The sequence below is a fragment of the Exserohilum turcica genome (genome assembly GCF_000359705.1).
Source record: "Exserohilum turcica Et28A unplaced genomic scaffold SETTUscaffold_4, whole genome shotgun sequence".
Classification (NCBI taxonomy): domain Eukaryota; kingdom Fungi; phylum Ascomycota; class Dothideomycetes; order Pleosporales; family Pleosporaceae; genus Exserohilum; species Exserohilum turcicum.
The window spans coordinates 2377898-2397588 of NW_007360247.1; the positions used below are offsets into that span (position 1 = coordinate 2377898).

The 19691-nt window shown below is 53.8% G+C and overlaps 5 protein-coding genes across 5 annotated transcripts; 2 read left to right on the forward strand and 3 right to left on the reverse strand.

The window, feature by feature from the left end:
- Window positions 1–45: 45 nt before the first annotated feature.
- SETTUDRAFT_33341 (uncharacterized protein) lies at window positions 46–7432 on the reverse strand (the record flags this gene model as incomplete). The annotated part of the gene is made up of 6 exons (XM_008029933.1): window positions 46–203; window positions 274–3831; window positions 3940–6308; window positions 6362–6723; window positions 6774–7187; window positions 7244–7432. 6 exons carry the CDS (start codon window positions 7430–7432, stop codon window positions 46–48), a joined length of 7050 nt encoding a protein of 2349 aa, XP_008028124.1.
- A 712-nt stretch (window positions 7433–8144) lies between these two features.
- On the forward strand, window positions 8145–9023 carry SETTUDRAFT_55643 (uncharacterized protein; the record flags this gene model as incomplete). Its single annotated transcript, XM_008029993.1, has 2 exons — window positions 8145–8283; window positions 8338–9023. Coding segments are annotated over 2 exons (825 nt in total), but the record flags the coding sequence as incomplete, so codon positions are not given.
- Window positions 9024–11144: 2121 nt separating this feature from the next.
- Window positions 11145–13196, reverse strand: SETTUDRAFT_155621 (uncharacterized protein; the record flags this gene model as incomplete). The annotated part of the gene is made up of 7 exons (XM_008030479.1): window positions 11145–11679; window positions 11744–11870; window positions 11923–12316; window positions 12363–12507; window positions 12556–12714; window positions 12793–13004; window positions 13050–13196. 7 exons carry the CDS (start codon window positions 13194–13196, stop codon window positions 11145–11147), a joined length of 1719 nt encoding a protein of 572 aa, XP_008028670.1.
- Window positions 13197–13978: 782 nt separating this feature from the next.
- Window positions 13979–15051, forward strand: SETTUDRAFT_172788 (uncharacterized protein; the record flags this gene model as incomplete). Its single annotated transcript, XM_008030480.1, has 2 exons — window positions 13979–14220; window positions 14274–15051. 2 exons carry the CDS (start codon window positions 13979–13981, stop codon window positions 15049–15051), a joined length of 1020 nt encoding a protein of 339 aa, XP_008028671.1.
- Window positions 15052–16118: 1067 nt separating this feature from the next.
- On the reverse strand, window positions 16119–17057 carry SETTUDRAFT_164522 (uncharacterized protein). The gene is made up of 2 exons (XM_008030481.1): window positions 16848–17057; window positions 16119–16783 (listed from the first exon to the last, which is right to left on the reverse strand). Exons 1-2 carry the CDS (start codon window positions 16957–16959, stop codon window positions 16452–16454), a joined length of 444 nt encoding a protein of 147 aa, XP_008028672.1. The 5' UTR covers window positions 16960–17057; the 3' UTR covers window positions 16119–16451.
- Window positions 17058–19691: the final 2634 nt, after the last annotated feature.

The window sequence follows — 19691 nt, forward strand, 5'->3', positions numbered from 1 at the left end:
AACAAACTGGAACAAACAAAACATGGCACAAATCATTAGACAGATCTAGGCCGAGCCCTCAATCTTTACAAGCGCAGTCTTGGAAGCAATCTTGACCGACAAATCAGCCAGTGGAGTGGCGCTCAGCAACTCGAAGACGGAGATGTCGCTCTGCAGCTCTCGCAGCGATCGGTTGCGGATCTCAACTGCCTTCAAGGAGTCAACTGTTGGGGGATGAATGTTAGTACATGTTTTCAGAGTAAGTATGAGAAGTGGATGTATGGGGAAACTTACCTCCAAAGTCAAACAATGGCCTTGATCCGTCGACTTCGTCAACGGCTACACCAATGGCAGCTGCGACTTGCGCTTTAAGGTCCGCCTCGACTGCGGCCGCCGCCTCTTCGAGCGAGGTTGCCTTTGCAAGCAGCTCTGCCAGACTCTGGGTGTCGCCGCCTGCAGCGCCATCTGCAGCGTTGTGCTCGGCCTTGGCGACTCGCAGCTCGAACTTCTTGTCGTGCATGTAGCCCAGGGTGCCAGGGCGTCTGACGAGCTCATCACCCAGACCGAGCACCAGCTGTGCGGGCGCGGGCTCCGAGTCCTGGGTACGCCTCATCAGAGCAGCAAGCACGATGCGGAGCTCTTCCAGGCTGGTGCGGAGACCCTTCCAGCCGTGGCTGTAGCGGTGCAGGTAGTTGTCGAGATCACCGAATTCGCCATCGGAAGTGAAGTGGGACGAATCAGCGACGAGACCGACGTCGATACTGGTAGCAGCAATGTTACGGTGGGTCAAGGCGTGCTGAGCGAGAGCGTCCTCGAAAGTGTTACCGGAAGCGTAGTTGGCCTGGGCTGTGTTTCCGATGACACCAGTGATGGAAGAGAGCAGGATGAAGAAAGGCTTGCTCTCGTCGTTGGGACGGTTCGACACCAGCTGTTCCAACAGGTTTCGCGAGCCACGCGTCTTGGGCGCGAAGGCGCGTTGCCATTGCCCATGCGTCATGTTGTCGAAGATGGCATCCTCGAGCACCATGGCCGCTTGAAGCACACCGCGGATCTTGCAACCTCCCTGTTGTAGCTTGCTAAAGACAGCTGCTACACTGCTTGCGTCGCTGACATCGCAGCTGTATGCATCGGCACGCGTTCCCAGGGCACGCAGTGACTCGAGGGCGGGCTGATGCTTGCTGCTTCCGCCCGAGCGCGAAAGGAAGACGAGATGGCCGGCGCCGTGCGTTGCCATCATGCGGGCGATATCCAGACCCAGTGCTCCCAGACCTCCAGCCAAGACGTAGGTGCCCTCTGAATCCAAAGCAAGCTTTGGTGGCGCAGGCGGCAGCGTCAGGATTGAGGCGTTTGCTTCGGTGAGCGATACGGCAATGGGCGTGACTGGGTCCTCGTGGACAGCAGCCAAGACCTGCGGGATATCAGAAACGCTGAAGGCCAGGCTTGGTACGGTAGCCTTGAGGTTTCCAGACTGGGCGAGCAAGTCGAAAGTGCGGCGGAACAGACGGGCCACAATATCGGACTTGGCAGAGTACAGCTGGCTGATGTTGACGCTGGCAACGACGGCATTGCTCTGGCGGGCAGGGAGCTTGACGCCTGTGCTGCTTTGTCCGAATCCAATGAAGTGACCAAAGTCGGCAAGGACGTGTGCTGATGGCAGCACAGCTGGGCTCGACTGACTGCTGAGGATAACGTTGACGCCCTGTCCGTCAGTGGCCTGGTTGATAGCAGTGACAAACGTCTGCAGAGCCGAATCGTAGATGCGGCCTGAAGGAACTCCGTAACGCTTGATGAGCAGCTCTTTCTCGGCCTTGGTAGATACCAGGGCGAATACATCGGCTCCGACGAACTGGGCTACCTGGATGGCTGCCTGGCCATGGGCGCTGCCGGCAGAGTGCACAAGTACCGACTGTCCCTTCTGGATCTTAGCCATCTCCAGCAGTGCATACTGGACGGCAATGGAGACACCAGCCAGAGTAGCCGCTTCTTCGGCGCTGATACCTGCTGGCACCTGGGCAACAAGACCCTCATCTTGACGGACATTGGTCTTCAGCGCGCCCTGAGCACAGAGAACTGCCACTCGCTGGCCCAAAGTAACAGACTTGACCTGTGCACCACAACGAACAACGGTACCAACGGCCTCGCGTCCCAAGGCTGTCGGGTGCTGATCTTCGGCGGGTGCTCCGAGGTTGACAGCTTCAACCTTGACCTCGACCTCATGAGAGCCAAGCGTCTCCTTGGCAACCGAGTCTTCCACCCACAGGAGATCGTTGCCATTGACCGTCTCATTAGGCACCATCGGAATGTTGATTTTGCTGAGGATGCTCTTGACCGGCTTCATCTGGCGAGCACCTGCCTCAGCCTCACCGCGCTCGAGTTCAGTGTCGAAAGCATCATCACCGATGGCTCGCGGGACGTGAACAATGCCATTTTCATTGACAGCATACTCCATCTCGGCCTCTGGGACCAAAGAGCGCTTCCACACATCGAGGAGAAGTCGGTGGGTGTTGACAAGTTTGAGCGCCGGCGACACGTCAAGGTGTGGCAATGTGACGAGCGGGTACTCGTTGCGAAGCACACGGAGCAAGCCCTGAGCCGGGGCGAACGAAGCGCCAGTGCCATCGGCAGTCCAGGCTCCAAGGACATCACCACGGGTCAGCCAGAAGACATGAGCAGCAACAGAGATGAGCGTCTTGAAGGAGTCAAACTCTGAAGCTGTCCATGAGTAGATGACTGGCGTGACAGATTCAAGCAGGGAAATGACATGCTTGCCTGCCAACTCAGCTGCAGCCGAAAGCTGAACCTCGTGGGTAGTGATACCGAGGCTGGCCAAAGATGCGGCCAAGGTAGATGCAAAGGTGACAATCTCGTCGCTCGGCTTCGATGGTGTCAGTAGGTAGACATCTTGAGGCATTGCGGCCGCTGGCGAAGAAGCCATGGGAGCGATGGCAAGGCCAGGCGCTGTAATGTGGCTTTCAAAGCCTGCATCCTCCAAAGCTGACACAATGTCTGCGTGCTCCTTCTGGTGGATGATGAGATGGCCTTGCGAGGATAGGGCTTTGCTCAGCTTCTCAAACAGCCCCGAAGATGCAGACTGGATATCAAGAGCAACAACTGCATCAAATGTCGAAAAAGCGGAGGGGATTTCCTCATCGCGGATAGCATCCCACTGGTGAGCAGTAGCATCAGCAAGATGGCGCACACTATCCAGCAAAGCAGCAGAAGGAGCAGCGATGGACACCTTCTCGACTCCAGGCTGCTTACCGATGCGTGCATAGAGGTCGTTCAAGGCGCGAGTGGCGTTGGGTGAAAGCTCGCGATCGAAGAACACGAGCACATCGCCTACTGCCTTCTTGTGGGTCAGGCAGTCCATCCATGTAGCAAGCAGGCTGGTGCTGTCATTGCTTGCGCCTGCAAGCTTCTGAAGGCCAGACTCGCTCTGGATAAAGTCAATGTCCTCCTTCCACTTGACCTGAGCGCAGTTCTTGATCTGCTGCTGTGCAACACTGGCTTGAGACGACGTGACCTGGCGCAAGGCAAAGTTCTTGACTGTCAACTTGGGACCGGAAAAGGCCTCATCTGACACAATAAGGTCACCAACCAGTTCGTGGCCGTTGTCGCCAGTGCGAACGAGCTTTCCGTAGCCCTTGAAGATAGAGCCAGCGCCATGGGGCTGATCGGCAGCAACAAACATCTCATCAATGCTATACGGCACCGCAGCCTCAGTGATGGGGCGGCCTTCGTTAAGAGCGGCCAGCAACATGTGGAAGATGGAGTCCATAGTGGCTGGGTGCATGGCATGTGGGAATTCGAAGCCAGCCGGCATGCTGGAGGCCGTGTCCGGCAGCACAACGTCTGCAGTGGCAGCACCAAGATGAGGCACTGCGCGAAGCTCGACTGTGTTGCGGAACAACGGACCATACTCCATGCCAATCTGCTCGAGGTTGTCATAGAATTCATCACAATCGACTGCTTCGCCCTGCTCTTGGAATTGCTTGAAGAGCGCAGTGTGGCGCACCCAGTCCTTTTCCTCGGCCGAATCATCTTCAATTTCGCTCACGCCCGACATCTCAAACTGGAGGGCAATAGTGCCATGGCAGTGCTTTGTCCAAGAAGTAGCACTGGTCGCTGAGTAGATGGTGAAGTGGAATTGGCCCGGAACGGATGCGTGCGGCAGGAGGCTGAGACGAGTCTCCACTGCGGCTTCATCCCCCGACGTCACAACCAGTCCACGTTCGAAGCTAACTTCGCGGAATCGGAAACCACGGACAGGGGTAGCATCACTGGCCATCTGTAGAGCGCCCTCAATGGCCATGACTAGCATACCGGCTCCCGGATACAAGATGGTACCAGTGATCTTGTGGTCCTCGATCCACGGGTTTTCCGCGATGCGCAGGTGGTTGCGCCAGCGCGGCTCCGCCTTGTTTTGCATGTCTTCAGCTATGCCCAACAAATCCGTGCGGGGCGCAGGGGGGAAGCGGTTTGAGCGCATCATGTACGATTCATGCCAGTAGCTGTTTGCATGGTTCCATGGGTATGGCGGTAGGTGGGTCAATGGCTTTGAGCTGTTGGCGGAGACACCGTTGACAGCCTCGAGGTCCACCGAGTGGCCCGCGGCCCAGAGTTGACCTGCAGCACTCAGAGATGTCTCCACAGCATCCTTGTTCCTCAAGATGGCCGCCAGGTACGGTGCCTCCTTGGCAGACTTATTCGTGTTGACTGCAATGATCTGCTGGACGGGGCCCTGGAGCGCAGAGTGGGGACCGACCTCAACAAAGCCATTCCACCGTACCGCAGCCTTCTTGGCTGGATCGTCGCGGTGAGCAAGGAGAGCCGAGACTGCCGCTGAAAATTGCACAGACGATTCCATATTGGCCACCCAGTATTGTGCGTCGAGCTCGGCGGGCGATTCGACGAGCCGGCCCTTGAGGGACGAGAACATGAGCGTCTTGTTGCCGTCTCTCTTAGGAGGCGTCAGCGTTCCGATGCGCTCGAAGTAGCCTTGAGATACCTCACGCATGTGTGGCGAGTGGTACGCAGTCTTGACCTTCAGCTTTCGTGCAAACTTGCCGGCGCCAGAGATGAGGCCCTCGAGCTTGTTGATGGCATCGACGTCGCCCGAGAGTGTCACACTGGATGGGCTGTTGACACAGGCCACAACAGCTGATCCCGTGGCCACCTCCTTCAGATACTCAGCAGCTTCTTGTTCTGAGAGACCTGCTGCAAGCATAGCACCTTCTTTAGTGACGGCGGCAGAGCTGAGACCGCGAACGTAAGCAATCTTGATGGCGTCCGCGTGTGTGATCATGCCGGCAGCGTAAGCAGCAGCGATTTCACCACTGGAGTGTCCCACTGTTGCCTTTGGCTCAACGCCCCAGTGGCGCAGCAGGTCGATAACTGCCACCTGGAGCACTGTGCACAGAGTTTGGCTGTATTCCGGCAAGCTGATCTGCGATCCTTCCGTCTTCTCCAGCTCATCAAGAGCATTCCACTTGCAGCCAAGGTCCTTGAGGTAGCGGTCGGACAATTCCATGCTTTCTCTGAAGATAGAGTTGCCATAGAGCTGTCTTCCCATACCAGGCCACTGGGCACCTTGACCAGTGAAGACGAAGACAAGGTTGCTGTCCTGGCGCGAAGAGCGAGCCAACTTGGGCAATCCTTTTGTAAGCTGTTCTTGCAGTTCCGTCACTGTCGAGGCCACAGTGTAACTGCGGAAGTCCAGGGGCGTGCGCCGCGAAACCAGCGTATAGGACAGATTTTGGAGGAATGTTGCGTCTTCCTTTGCAAATGTCGACTCCTCTCCCAACCAGTCCGCATACTGTGCGCTGATGCGCTTGATTCCGGCCTGATCCTTGGTACTGAAGACGAAGAGCTTTTTGGCGTCCTTGTCATGTGGCGGCGTACCAGAGCCGACACTGACAGCCGAGTCGTCATCAGGAAGTACGACGGTGCTGTGGTTACCCACAAGCCCCCGCTGAGCCAAGTAGTGGTGGGCGTCGTCGAGAATCACGTGGGCGTTGGCACCGCCAAAACCGAAAGAGTTGACGCTGACACGGCGTTGGCCCTGGCCTGGGAACTCCATAATCTGTTGTGGGAGCGCGAGGTTCCACTCTTCCAGCTTGAGCCGGGGGTTGACACGCTCCACACCATAGGTGGGGACGAGCATGCCCTTTTCCAAGCAAAGCACTGCTTTGAAGACACCAGCCAGTCCAGAACAGCCCTCAGTATGTCCGACAGTGGGCTTGACACTGCCGATATAGAGTGGTCCGAGGCCTGCGGCTCTGCGGCTCTCTCCAAGAGTCGACGAGATGGCACTCAATTCAATTGGGTCACTGCAGAACGTTAGCAACCATGTCATTCATATACCTGTAGTGTTCACTCTTACCCGACAGGAGTTCCGGTTCCGTGGGCTTCAAAGTATTGCGTGGAATCCATGCTCAAGCCCGCAGCCTCGTACGTCCGCCTGATCAGATCAGCCTGAGCGGCTGAACTGGGCTGTGTGACACTTGGAGTCTTGCCATCGGCGTTGATACCAGTGGCGCGGATGACGGCGCGGATCGTGTCGCCATCGCGGAGCGCATCGGATAGCCGCTTGACGACGAGGCATCCGATGCCTTCACCTCGACCGTAGCCGTTTGCCCTATCGTCGAAGGTGTGAGAGATGCCCTCCGGACTCAGCATATGCATGGCTGAGAGCTGGTGCATGGTGTTGGGGTTGATGATCAGGTTGACACCCGCCACGAGTGACTGTGCTATGTCAGCTTAATGATGCAGTGACTTGAAGAAATAAAACTCACCATGTTGGTTTCGCCAAGCTTGAGCGACTGGCATGCAAGATGCAGGGCGTACAGACTCGACGAACACGCAGTGTCGAGAGTCAGACTGGGTCCCTGGAGGCCAAAGAACCAAGAAACACGGTTAGCGATCATGGCCTCGCTGGTGGCGGCGGCTGCTGTGTGCCCAACGTCGTAGATGTCATGAAGCGACATCATTTCGTAGTCGTTGGTCATGCATCCGACGTAGCAGCCCGTCTGAGAGTTTATCAAGCTCTCGACAGGAACACCAGCATTCTCAATACTCTCATATGCAACCTCAAGGAGCAACCGCTTCATGGGATCCATGGCTGCGGCCTCCTTGGAGGTAGTTGAGAAGAAGGGCGCGTCAAACTTGCTAACATCCTGCTTGAGGAAGTAGCCGTCCTTGACCGCAATCTGCAATTCACTGAGTCAGCCATGGGTTTATTGCTTGTGCCCAAATCTTGACTTACTCCGCCTTTCCTATCAGGATCTGGGTGATGGTAGACATCTGCGTCCCACCTGTCTTGTGGAATCTTTCCATGTCCAGTCTTGACTCGACTGATCATGTCCCAGAGCGACCCCAATGACGACACTTCTCCTGCCAGTCTGCATGCAGCACCGACGATGGCGATGGGTTCTTGCTTGTCCATGTTCGTCATTTTGGTTTGTTGTTGACTTTGTGACTTGTTCACTTGTTTGAAGTGGTAAAAGCGCTAATTGGCTGAGGATATCGAAGAAGGGGAGATTAATGTGAATGCGGTCAATATTTGTGTGAAGGTCCGTAGGAAGGCTGAAGTCAACAACAACTGATAGTTTGGTGATGCTGGGTTGGAGGTGTTCTGTACACATTATATGTAAATTCAGATTGATACTGGAAGATGCTTCTTTCGGCCATGGTCAACGATAGTAGGAGAGCCTCACAGTCTCCATCCGGACGCTAGGCTTGGGAGCTGCCAATCCAGACGGGGCCGGGATGCGCATCGATTGCGCATGTTCCAGGACCGATTGCGTGTGTTCCAAAGACGATTGCGCGGGTCCCAAAGCCAATTGCGGCTAGAGTACATGCGACACTAACAAAAGTGAGAGCTCCGCGATTGTCTTGGCTTCTCTGAGGTTCCTCCGCGACGGTCATCTTGGCGGCGGTGCTGACGGCGCGCTTGTATCCAAATCGGGCTCGTGGGGAGAGGCTGAATGCCGGCACTGGTAATCGTTCCACCCACTCGGCAACAACCAAAATGGGAACAACGCACCGTTTCAGATGCAGCCTTGGCGGCGGCATTCAATCAAAGGTCAAAGACGGTATTTCCATCGGCTCACTTGTTAAACCAAAAACCACCACTATCAGTTGTCTCCAGATATTCACGCACCAAGATGAGGGTCCTTTGTCTCCATGGAGTTGGCAGCTCTGCCACCATTCTTGAAACTCAACTACGACCCTTTCTCCAGGCCGTAGATTCGTCCTATGAGTTTATCTTTGCGGATGGCCCTATCCCATCTCCAAGGGGACCAGGTAATTACAGATTTCTCTTGGGCGCATAATGGACTGTGCTGACTGACTGATCAGGCGTGAGTGCTGATATCGATGGCCCATTCTTTTCGCATACCGCTGGCTACTCAGCCGAGGACATGGCGGATGCATTTAGCCACCTTGAAGACACCATCGACGAGCTGGGACCTTTCGATGGTGTCCTTGGGTTCAGCCAGGGAGGAGCTCTTCTTACTTCGTACATGCATCGGCAGCAGGAACTGCGGAATGCGGTACCATTCGGCTTCGCCTTGATTCTGTCTTCAGTACTTCCCTGCTCCGCGAATCCGACATACCTGCAAGGAGTCTTCGACAAGCTCAGCGACCGACGGCTACTCACCATGGGGCCCGCTGCCCTTGCCAAAACCCTCTCAGGTGAAGAGCGCATCTTCCTCAATCTCTTGATGCATACTATCATTCTGGCCAAGGAGAATCGCGCCATGCTTCCAGAAATCGATCTGAATGCCTATACCGACGCCCATGGTCGCGATGCGCCGAGGATCATGCATTCACAGCTGACGAAGGAGCGCATCCACATCCCAACTATCCACGTGACGGGTAAGCGCGACTATGACTTTATGCGCAACATGTCAGAGGCTGCTTTCAGCTTGTTTGACGAGAGAATGGTGAAGAAGCTGCAACACTCAGGCAGCCACCATCCGCCTATGAAGCCGGTTGAGGTTCAGTCGTTGATCAGAGCCATGGACTGGGCCGTCAAACAGTCGCAAAAGTTCCAGGGCGTGCATTTGTAATTCCATCGTTACCTTAGCTTGTCAAAACTCAGACTTTATCTTGTACGACCTACATAGACCCTTTCGGTAGCAATATAACCTGAAATCTCATTGTCATCCAAACCTGGTGTTCATCGCACTTGACGAATGCGAAGAGCAAATATTCTGCGTCAAATGGACCGAAAAAGTTGATACAACGTTCTGGTTGAATGACCTGATCAGAGCTACAAAATTGGTGCAGGATGAAAGGGGCGCACCTCACGGCCAATATTGATAAGTATGCATTGGTAGCCCGTGCGTGTGGATCCGAACATACTGATTCCGACCAAACATCGTGGGGGCAACATTCCAATGTCTCTTTCACGAACTTTATTATTGACCTAGCTTTGGAATTGATACATAAATCACTGGAGGCATAAAATTGCCGACATAGCTCTCTACAAACGAGTTTTCCATTTAGTGCATGTTCTCGACTTTTATATCTACTAATTGATTAAATAAAACTCCCCTACTTCATCTTCTTGAGTTTTGAACTATAATACAATTTTTAATGCTACTTGCTTTTTATAGTGGGCTTCAGTGTTACGTGCAGTCCATTGCTTCAGTGTTGATCTCAACCCTCTACAATATAAAAATAAACATGTCGTCTCAGGGCGCGAAAATCTCACCACACCTCTACCGAAAAGATTTTATTGTAACTTTCTAAAATCTTGTTTTCAACTCTTTTGTTAAAGATTTTGTGTTACGTAAAATACTCTGTCAGTGTTTTTGAATAGGTTCTCTTTCTAAAATCAAATCAGAAGTTACGGACTATTATTGAATAGAACAAGACCAACGAAAATTGTTAACGGAAAAACTAATAAGACATAAGTTTTACACGTAGTCTGAAATCATTCTAATACTTTTCCTCGCCACCATGTGTACTTCTCAAAAAACATGTTCCACTCTGCACCATTCCTCTCCATGAAATCGCACTCACATCCAGCGTATCCAGCAACCTAGTCATCACAGCTACAACACAGCAAACCACACTTCCTCACTTATTTCCCCTGTATTTTTCTTTTTTTTTCTTGAATTTATTTTTTCTCAAATAAAATCTGCGTGTCCCTTCCTAGCACCGCATTCAGATATTTACCAAGCTCTACACACACACCTTTTTTTTAGCAAGAAAATACGTTTTCTTGTATCCGAAAAAAACCCATTTACATGGCAAGTCTTCTCCTCAAATAACCCCTCTTCATGTTTCATACTATATACATCCCTATTGCCTCAATCTTCCTCATCGTATGATATGCGGGTTTTTCCCAGATAAACCGAGGTGCTGTGTGGATATCTGTGTCCTCTTTTTACAACACAACACATAATAAGCAATAAGCAATACGCAACACGCGATAAACTACAGTTCTGAAATTCCACACGTCTCCCTCTTGCAATGACCGTGCGGTACACCTCGAAAAGGCCAAACTAATTTCATCATTTCGATATTATAGATGTAATTACAGGTCCACCGCACTGCATTTTACAATGCCCATGCGCTTAATGAACAAGTGATCAATCAGTGCAATCCGCTCGCTAAAACCACACACACACACACACACACACACACACACACACACTTTCTGTCTGTTTCTCTCCCTGACTGCATAAAAAATCCTCAGCTCCCTCTTCTCTCGATTCGCATCTTATGAATAAGCTTGGATCAAGTCTCCAAAGTGATAAATTCAAAACCGCAGCACGAGAAAAAGAAAACTTGGGGGAGAAGGAGAAAGGGATGGAAGGGAATCAAGAGGAAATGAATGAGATGGACCAAAGGAAAAAAGGAGAAAGGCTCGAACAAACCGCGGCCAAACTGCCAAAAAAAAACCTTGGGTGAGTTTTCACATTATTTACTGGCTAAGTAAGTATCGTTTTAACGCTAAACCCTCCATCATCACAATTTGTAGTACACACACATACACACATTTTCCAACTACATACCCACAACGTTTTCAACCACCTCTAAAAACCCACGTTCCAGGTTCTTTTAGGCGATTTCCCTCTGTTCCGCCGTAGACCAAGCACTCTGCACGACCTGTTAATCCGTCGCAAGCCAAAGCATTTGCAGTGTTTTAGTGCTTAACCACCAGCCGCCATTTCCATAGCCAACTTCCCCCTATTCATAAAGCACGAGACGACGAGCCCGAGCGCACCAGCCGTAATCACCAAAACATACTCTGTATTAATGGTCTCGACAATCGCATCAATCAGCCTCTTGCGCACCTCGTCGGAAACGCGCGAGAAAACAGCAGATCGGCGCCCGGCCAGCGCACCGCTAATCTCGGCAGGTGTAAAGCCCAGGCCGGCCAGCGCGGCCGCTAGCTTGCGGGATCCGATGTTCTGGAAAACCGAGGACCCGATTGTCAGCGCAATGACGCTGGACCCGATCTGCGCCATGTTCATGAAGCCCACGGCGTCCGGGACGCGGTGCGCGGGCACTTGGGTCGGAGCAACCGAGTAGGCGGCCATCTGCGAGAGACCGGCGCCGAGTGCCAGAAGCACAGAGTAGCCGTAGATACGCGATGTGGGTGTGTTGACGTCGACGTCGGCGTAGAAGAGGGCGCCGGCGATGACGGCAAACAAGCTCGACGCGAAGAACCAGGGCATGTATCGCCTAGAAAGAGAGTATCTGGTTAGCGTGCTAGATCGGGTGTAAGAGAGGTAGAGTGGTTGCTTACCCGAATTTAGGCATCATGGCTCCTTGGAACATGTTTGCGGACACGCCGATGCAGATGAAGGGGAGTAAGCGGACGGCAGCTTGGACGCCGGTGTCGCCGTGCGCGAATTGGAAGAAGATGGGGATATCTGTTTGCTTGTCAGTCTTGTGTACAACTGGCTTTCGTCTGGAGTTACTCACAGTAGATGGGCATGAAGAGGACGGTCGAAGCGCAGGCCTGGCAGATATACAGCAGGATCAAAGTCTTGTTTCGCAGGAAATCAGCGGGAAACACGCGCATCTCCTTTGTCGTGAGGATGGTCAAGTACTGGCTCGCAATGAAGGCCAGGAGAATAACACCAAGCATGACAAAAAGGATAATGGTCCGGTAGTCGTCCCACGCCCACTGGGAGCCTGCAAAGGTGAACAGCATCACGAACACGGTCCACAGCGCCGCGTTGAGCACGATGCCAATCCAGTCCATGGTAACGAGCTTGTTTGAAAGAGGCACGTTGGGCTGGAAGCTAAATGGGCGCAGGACGAAGAAGAGCACGGGGCTGAAGAGTCCGAAAAGAACCAGATTGAGGTAGAAAGCCTGCATGCGATCAGTAACGCACTTGGACTGGAAGAAAGCAACAAACCCAGCGCCATGTTGCAGAGCTGTCGGCAAAAGATCCTCCAATGATAGGCCCTAAAATGCAACCTGCGCCCCAGACGACTCCACTGATGCCAACATACACGGGGCGCTCTTGCATAGTCGTGTCAACTGCAATGAGATTGAGGACACTTGGAAAGCACGTCAGTACGAATCTATTCACGGGATAATCCACTTACCCAAGATACATTCCCGCGCCTCCCGCGCCCGCCCACACACGCCCGATGATGAGAGACTTCATGTCTGGAGCGCCGCCGCACAGCGCACTGCCCGCCGTGAACATGGCCATGCTGCCAATGTACAGCCACTTGATATCAAAAGTGCTATACGCCTTGCCACTGTAACCACGACATCAGAATTGCCTTTTATCCTGTATTGTTTTTCCTGTGGTAGGAGGCTTCATCAAGGACACTTACAAGGAGAGAATCGTCGCCACACTGCCGAGCGGGAATCCGATTCCCAGCCAGCCCAGCAGCGCAACGTCGCCAAAGGCGTCGGTGACAGCGCCCTGGATGTCAGCTACAATCGTGACATCGAGGCCGTACAGAAACTGGCTGCAGTAGATGGACACGAGGACACTGATCCATTGCCAGCGTGAGTAGGTGCGTGCTACGCTCTGTTCCGGCGGCTCAACAGCAGCAGGCTCTTCTTCGGACTTGTCTGATTCCCACACGGACGCATGCGGCGGCGTGGCCGTTTCCTTTGACTTGTTCGAAATGCCATCGGAGTCGCGGCGACTTTCCTCGTCGTCTGGTACAGCAGCAGCAGCAGTACTATTATTATCAGGCTTCTTCTGCCCAACCATCTTGAACTGACTCATTCTGGGGTTAAAAAAAACAACAACAACAACTGGTCTGTCTCCTATTTCCTAGGTAGGTAATACTGATTTATCCAGGATGAACAGAAAGGAGCAGGAGCAAGTAAAACAAGTTCCAAGTTCTTCTTCGCAGAACAAAAAAAAAGTCAAACTCAAGAAGAATAGTACCAAAAAAAAATCTCCGCATTCCTAATCACACCCGCTTGGGCACAAACGCATATCTAGTTGCGGTCAAATGCCGCCTATCCCCCCCCCTCTCCTCACTCCATGTGTATTACCTGCGCTGAGCCAATCCCACCATGAGGCGCGAGAGCCAAGCAAGGCGTGGGAGCGGGGAGGTCAGCGAACGCACGGATTCGGGCGGGCGGCTGTTGCTAGTGTGAGTGTTAGTGCAAGGATGGCGGGCCGTTCTCAAATCGAAAAACGTCCGCGATCCCTGTCGGGGTTCTTTGCGCATGGGGCGCGGCAAAATGCCCCGAAGTCCGACCCTATTGATAGTATCGGTGGAGGGGCGCTAGGCCGATTGCGGTAGTGCCGCTATTCATGTAGGCCGTTTGCTTGGCGCCATGGCTGGGCTGGCAAATGCCCGCTGAGCGCTGAACACATAATCGGCGTGTGGAAGCCGGAGTTTTTGCCAGACACGACCACAGTTTCGCACATCTTGAACCCCTCCTTTCACTTCAACCATGATTGCTACACGTGCTCGCGTGGCGTTTGTGCTGCTCTCGGCGCTCGCCGCAGTGCTTCTCCAGGTCTTCTTCAACATCGATGGCGGAATGGCCGCCATGAAGGAACATGCTGCCAACGGGCTGTTCAGCAATGGGAAGGAGCTGCATCGTGTGTACTTGGGGCTGCCGTTCATCGACGGCCCGCTGTCGTGGTCAGTCAGCTTCTGGGATCCAGTCTTGCATCAGTCGGAGCCCGTTCTGCTCCTGTCCACCACGCTGAGTGCGTCGCTGCAGTCGCTCGGCGTCTTCACCATGGTGGAGAGTCTGAGAAAAGGAAAACGTAATGTGATGCTTCGGTGGTAAGTGGTTGTCATGTAAGAGTTGCAAGCATGATCCTGACTGACGCCTCCAGGTCGCCTGTCAACGTCTTTGCTTGGCAGTATATTGGGGCTGCAATCTTCATCCCCCTTTACTTCATGGTCGAACTCGAGAGCCACTATTTTCCGGACAAGGCTTCAGATCCAGAAGTACCTCCTCTCCACGCCAAAGCACTGCTCCCAGCGTCGATAGTCACCATCATACATTTGTACAGAATGGTGTACTTCCCGCCCCAAGGCACGACAACAGCTCAGCACCAGGCATGGATCGCCGTGTGGCAGCTCGCCCCGCTATGGTGCTACTGCGTGCTCACTGCCATCTCGACATATCTGTCGCCCAAAGACGAGACTGCGCCGTCCCATGAACGAGACGCGGATCTGCGGTGGATCAAGGCTACCTACGCTGTGTTTGGACTTTTTTCCGGTGTCATGCATGTGTCGGCCATGTATCAACTGTGCACGTCGCAAGATCCCTCAGCTTCGCTGGCGGAGGCTTTCATGCCTCGGCTCAGCAGTCTATGGCAGCCAGACACAGCGTCGTCAGTCTTTATAGCCGAGTCTACTTTCTTTCTACAATGGGACTACATTGTGATCGTGGTTGCAGGGGGCATCTACGTTGCCGAGATTCTCGGCAATGTGTATGGCCTGAATTATGGGTTTTTTGGTGGAGTAGTGTTGACGCTGGCTGCATGCGTGGCGAGTCACTTTTTGAGTCTTGGGCTTGTTTGGGCGGTGGTGTTGTTTTTGAGAGAAGACTCTCTTCGTGCGAGATTCAGGGCGAGCATCAAGAGCGAGGGCAGTGGAAAAAAGTGAAGACATGGCATCTTTGTGGATGGGTGGATTTTCGGTATGCTAGATGGGGGATATACGGCTGCCAGCACGCGATCTGGGTTGACTTGGTTATTCATTACGAGTTACTTGAACGGAAGTGATTACAGGTCATCGTAACGCAAACCGTGATCTCCAGCCCGAGTCGAATTGTGTAGATCAAACCAATAAGAACATTCATGAATTTGACTTGTTTCCCCATGTCCATTGCAGAGATTCTTCCATTACAAATGCGCATCCAAAGCAATAGTATTCATAGTTAGCTCAAATCCTCAAGCCGGCAATTCCCGCGTGATTTAGCGTCTTGTTCTGCTTAGCCACACTTGCTGTACCTACCTATTTGGAAAGATGAAATCACGTGCCATTATTACAGCAGATCTTCTTCTTCTGTAGATCTCCACTCGTATTCAGCTCGGAACATTACTATTTGACTTGGTACGTTCAAATCACGCCATTGCACCATTCCCAGCACAAGAGCATTAATCATACCAACTACTCACTCAGAATTCTCAAGTGATTAAATCAAGCAGATAACCCTGACACTAGTCCCCGCACCGCGCATGTTCTAGTAATGCAGTTAAAAGTAGAAACGCAAAGAAAGAAAGGAGAAAGAAAAGGAGTTGAAGGATTCAAGGAACTGAAGGAATCAGTCGATTCAAAGCCAAGAAGATTCAACGCTAACCTCGGATAAGACGCTTATCCCTCCGATTGTGGGGGCATCCCCTCATCCGAAGAAACTGAGCAGTACTAGCCCAAATACGGTTAGAGACTGTACAATCTTTTTGATGGTAGTGGGGGGGAGGGGGCAAAAGAAAAAAGACGCAAAAAGGGAAAAAGGCATGTCGGAATGGGCCGAAAGCTAGGGTGGGGAACAAGGGGAAAAGAGGGTAGCGTAGCGGCTGGCGGGAGCATTTCGGAGCCGGGAGCCGAATAAGCGGCCGACGGTTATTAAGCGAGCCGAGGGCTTGGACTACACAGGCACACGTGGGTGCGAGTACAAGACCTTTCCGATTCTGGGTATTGCCTCGTAGTGACTGTTGTAGGTGCTTTAGGGCTGGTTTACAAATGGTGTCATGTAAAAGACTAAGATGGTAATAACGTAGTTCTGCATAGTGCAGGGATTTTGATTATTCTCCAAACGTAGTAGTGTATCTTGCAAGTTGATTTTTTTTATACCGCAGACATGGTGAAGATGTGATGAGAAAGAGTGGAGGCTGGTTCGGGCTTACCGAAGATAGTCTACTATCCCCACAAGACAGGAAGGCTGACAAAACAAGGCGCATGTGAGAGGGAACGACTTGAACTTTTTCATTGTAGGAAGCTTTACTTTTAGTCTTGTACTCTGCCGATTGACGGGTCCACAGGCTAATTTGGTTACTGTTCGTTCACGCCGAGGCCTTGGCAGCGGCTGCAGCCTTTGCACCCTCCTCGTCGTGGGCCTTGCATTCAATCTCGACACGCATGCCGGGAAGACCGAGCTGGTTGACGCCAATGCATGTGAGAATAGGGCGGTGGTCAGGCAGCCACTTCTTGAAGTTGCGGACGCAGGCCACGACCGACTGTTCGCTGAGGTCGGTGAGATACAGGCGGATCTTGTAGACCTGGCTCCAGCCCTTGCCGCCAGCGTGCTTCAGGCAGTGCTCGACGTTGGCAAAGGCCTGGTCGATTTCCTCGTCGAGGTCCGTAGGGATCTTGCTGGTCTCAGGGTCCCATCCGCCTGAGGTATCGTCAATCAGTCCGGCTTGGCAAGGGGGGATGGGGGGGTGGAGAGGCGAGCGTACCTTGGCCGGCAATCTCGATGTAGTCGCCGACGCGGACAGCCTGGCTGTACCACAGCTCCTCGCGCTTGGCCTCGCCGAAGCCGGGGTAGCAGTAGTGCTGGAGGTGAGCCATGGTGGTGGAGTGGTGAGGTGGTGAGGTGGTGAGATGGCGAGATGAAAAGACGGGTAAATGGAGAGGTGGTGATGGGAGACGGTAGCGTGAGATGGTGGCGATGTTGTTGTGGTGTGGAGGCAACGAGGGAGGGCGAGGCAAGCGAGGGCGTTATATATTCAGGGCCGGTGCAGTCTTACAGGCACATGGCAAATATGCAGTGAGAGGGCAGTGGCAGGGCAGTAGCAGTTGGGGATTGCCTAAAAGAGAACGGTCCGGCTCGGAAGGGTTGTGGAGCAGCGTGGCGGCACAGCGTCACCTTCCGCCCAGGATTGGGGGCAGGAACGAGGGAGAAGAGAGAGGAAGGGGAGGCCTTGCAGTGCCTTCACCTTGCAGCTTGCACTTTCCGCTGGCCGAGAGCGCTTGGCGTTGGTGCTTGGCCTGATTGCCCGATTGCCCGCCTTCTGGGGCGTGGGTGGGGGCGCTGACCAATTTCTCGAGCGCTAGGCCCGAAGAGGGCATCCCTGGTGAAAGTCCGGGGTGGGCGGGCGCAGGCGAGAGAGGCGAGAGGCTGGCGAGCCCACGGCCGCGAAACAGGCACGCCACGCGACGCCAGCGCCAGCGGAAGGGGCGTTGTGGCGCTCCCACGACCACCACGCGGCTGCTGGCCATCTCCCGGGCCGGCCATTTGTTTCAGCAGCGCACGCGTCATGGCAGAGTTGTGTTAAGAGAAGCAGCATCCACTATGCCGCAGCGTCACTGAGTCGCTGCTCTCCTAACAGCTAGCTAGCAGTTTCACTAATGTTGAATAGTGGCGTGAGGAGCAGCGTGCCAGCCAGCAGCTCAACAAGTGGGCGGCGCTGGGATAGCGACGTCTGCCAGCAGCACTAGTGCTCGAGTCCAAGGGGGGGAAGGGGGGGGGGGCCCACTACCCTCATTACCGCCTATAACAACAAAGCCTCACAGCCAAGTGCCGGTCGAACCGCCTAGAAACTGCCCCCAGTGCGCCCATTTGGCACATTGCGTGACACCAATGGTTCGGGGCGTCCATTCGGCGTGCCACCACCGCTGCCACGAGTGGATGCATATCTATGTGCTACATGTGTACGTACATACATACAGCCTTGCATGCACATGCACCTACTACATATACATGCTCACCACCCCAGCCGGGGGCCAGGGGGGCCGGGGGGGCGGCGGATTTCGCCAGCTTATCCGTTCCGCCGACTGGGAGGTGCCTGGGCCGGCTGCTCGTGCGCCCATAAGATAGCGCATGGCGTATGTGGCCATATGCCAGTCGCCTCGTGCGTAGTAGGCTGTATAGCGGTAGTAGTATATGGACAGAGGTAGTACGTAGTATAAACGGACCGTGGTACAGGTGTACCCACCTATTCCCAGGCGTGCATGGACTTACCGCTTCTGGCTAGCTCGATCCACCCGGCCTCGCCAAGACCAGCACCGCAATCGCCCACCCACTCCCACGCACTCGCCTCGTCCCTCGCCCCCCGGCACCGCTCCGTGCACAACTCGATGCATAAACCCGTGCACAAGTCGATGCCCATGCCCGCCCGCCCGCCAAGCCCGCGCGGCGGATATCCACGCCCACGCCCACGTCGCCTCGCCATCGCTGTGCTGTGTACGTACGCCAGGTATTGCCATAGTAAACCCGGCCGTGCTAGCTACCAAGCAGTAAAAGGCCGCCATGCGGGTCGCCGACACACTCGTTCGTCCGGCCATACGTACCCCTCTCTCCTGGACGTTTAGAATCAGATTAACACGTCTGCCAGAGACACAGGAGATGGGACAAGGATGTCGTACGTAGCCAGCGCTCGACGCCGCTGAGCAGCAACACTGCCTTCCCCCCTCCTGAGCTGGCTGCCAAGAGCTGCCGTACTTGAGCGGGAAATATCAGGTCGCCATTGCACGCCCCGGCCGCACGCGCCACCGCCACCACCACCACCACCACAACAACACCAACAACATCAGCATCACGAAGCAATACGCACAACATGCACCATGAAACATGGCTCCATCAGCCTCATCACGTCAGGAACAGTGCAAATGGTAAATGGTAGCCAGGGAGCCCTGCCACGAAAGAATGCGAACTAGCTTTTGCTGCTTTGGTTCATCGTCGTCCTTGGCGCTGACGACTACAGTGCCCGTGCACCAGATGAGCACCATCGCCAGTTGAGCACCCCCACCACCACAACAACAAAACTTCAACGCGTCAAAACTCAACCAATATGGACCTGATTCAAGAAGCGATTGCAGAAATCGAATCGCGAGAACCAGGAGATAAATTCTCGTATCAAGCAATCGCGAAAAAGCATGGTGTAGCACGAATGACGTTGATGAGACGACACCGCGGCGAAACTGAGGCCTATGGCGTGCGCAACCTCTCCCTCCATCCACAACACGAGAAGGAGCTTGTACGATACATCGATACGCTTACCGAACGACGTTTGCCACCTACGAAGGAAATGATACAACGCTTTGCTTCAGATTTGGCTGGAAAGCCGGTTTCAGAAAGCTGGGTTGACCGGTTCATCCGCCGGCACCCCAACCATCTCATCTCTGCCCACAGCAAGGGGATGAGCAAACTTCGTTGCAACGCCGATTCAGAGCCAAGTACAGCTTGTATTTCAAGCTTCTGGTTGAAAGATAGAGGAGTACAACGTCCAACCCTCCCATATATCATATGACGAAAGGGTTTCACTTTGAGGATTGGCAGAACAAGCGTATCTTCTCCAAGG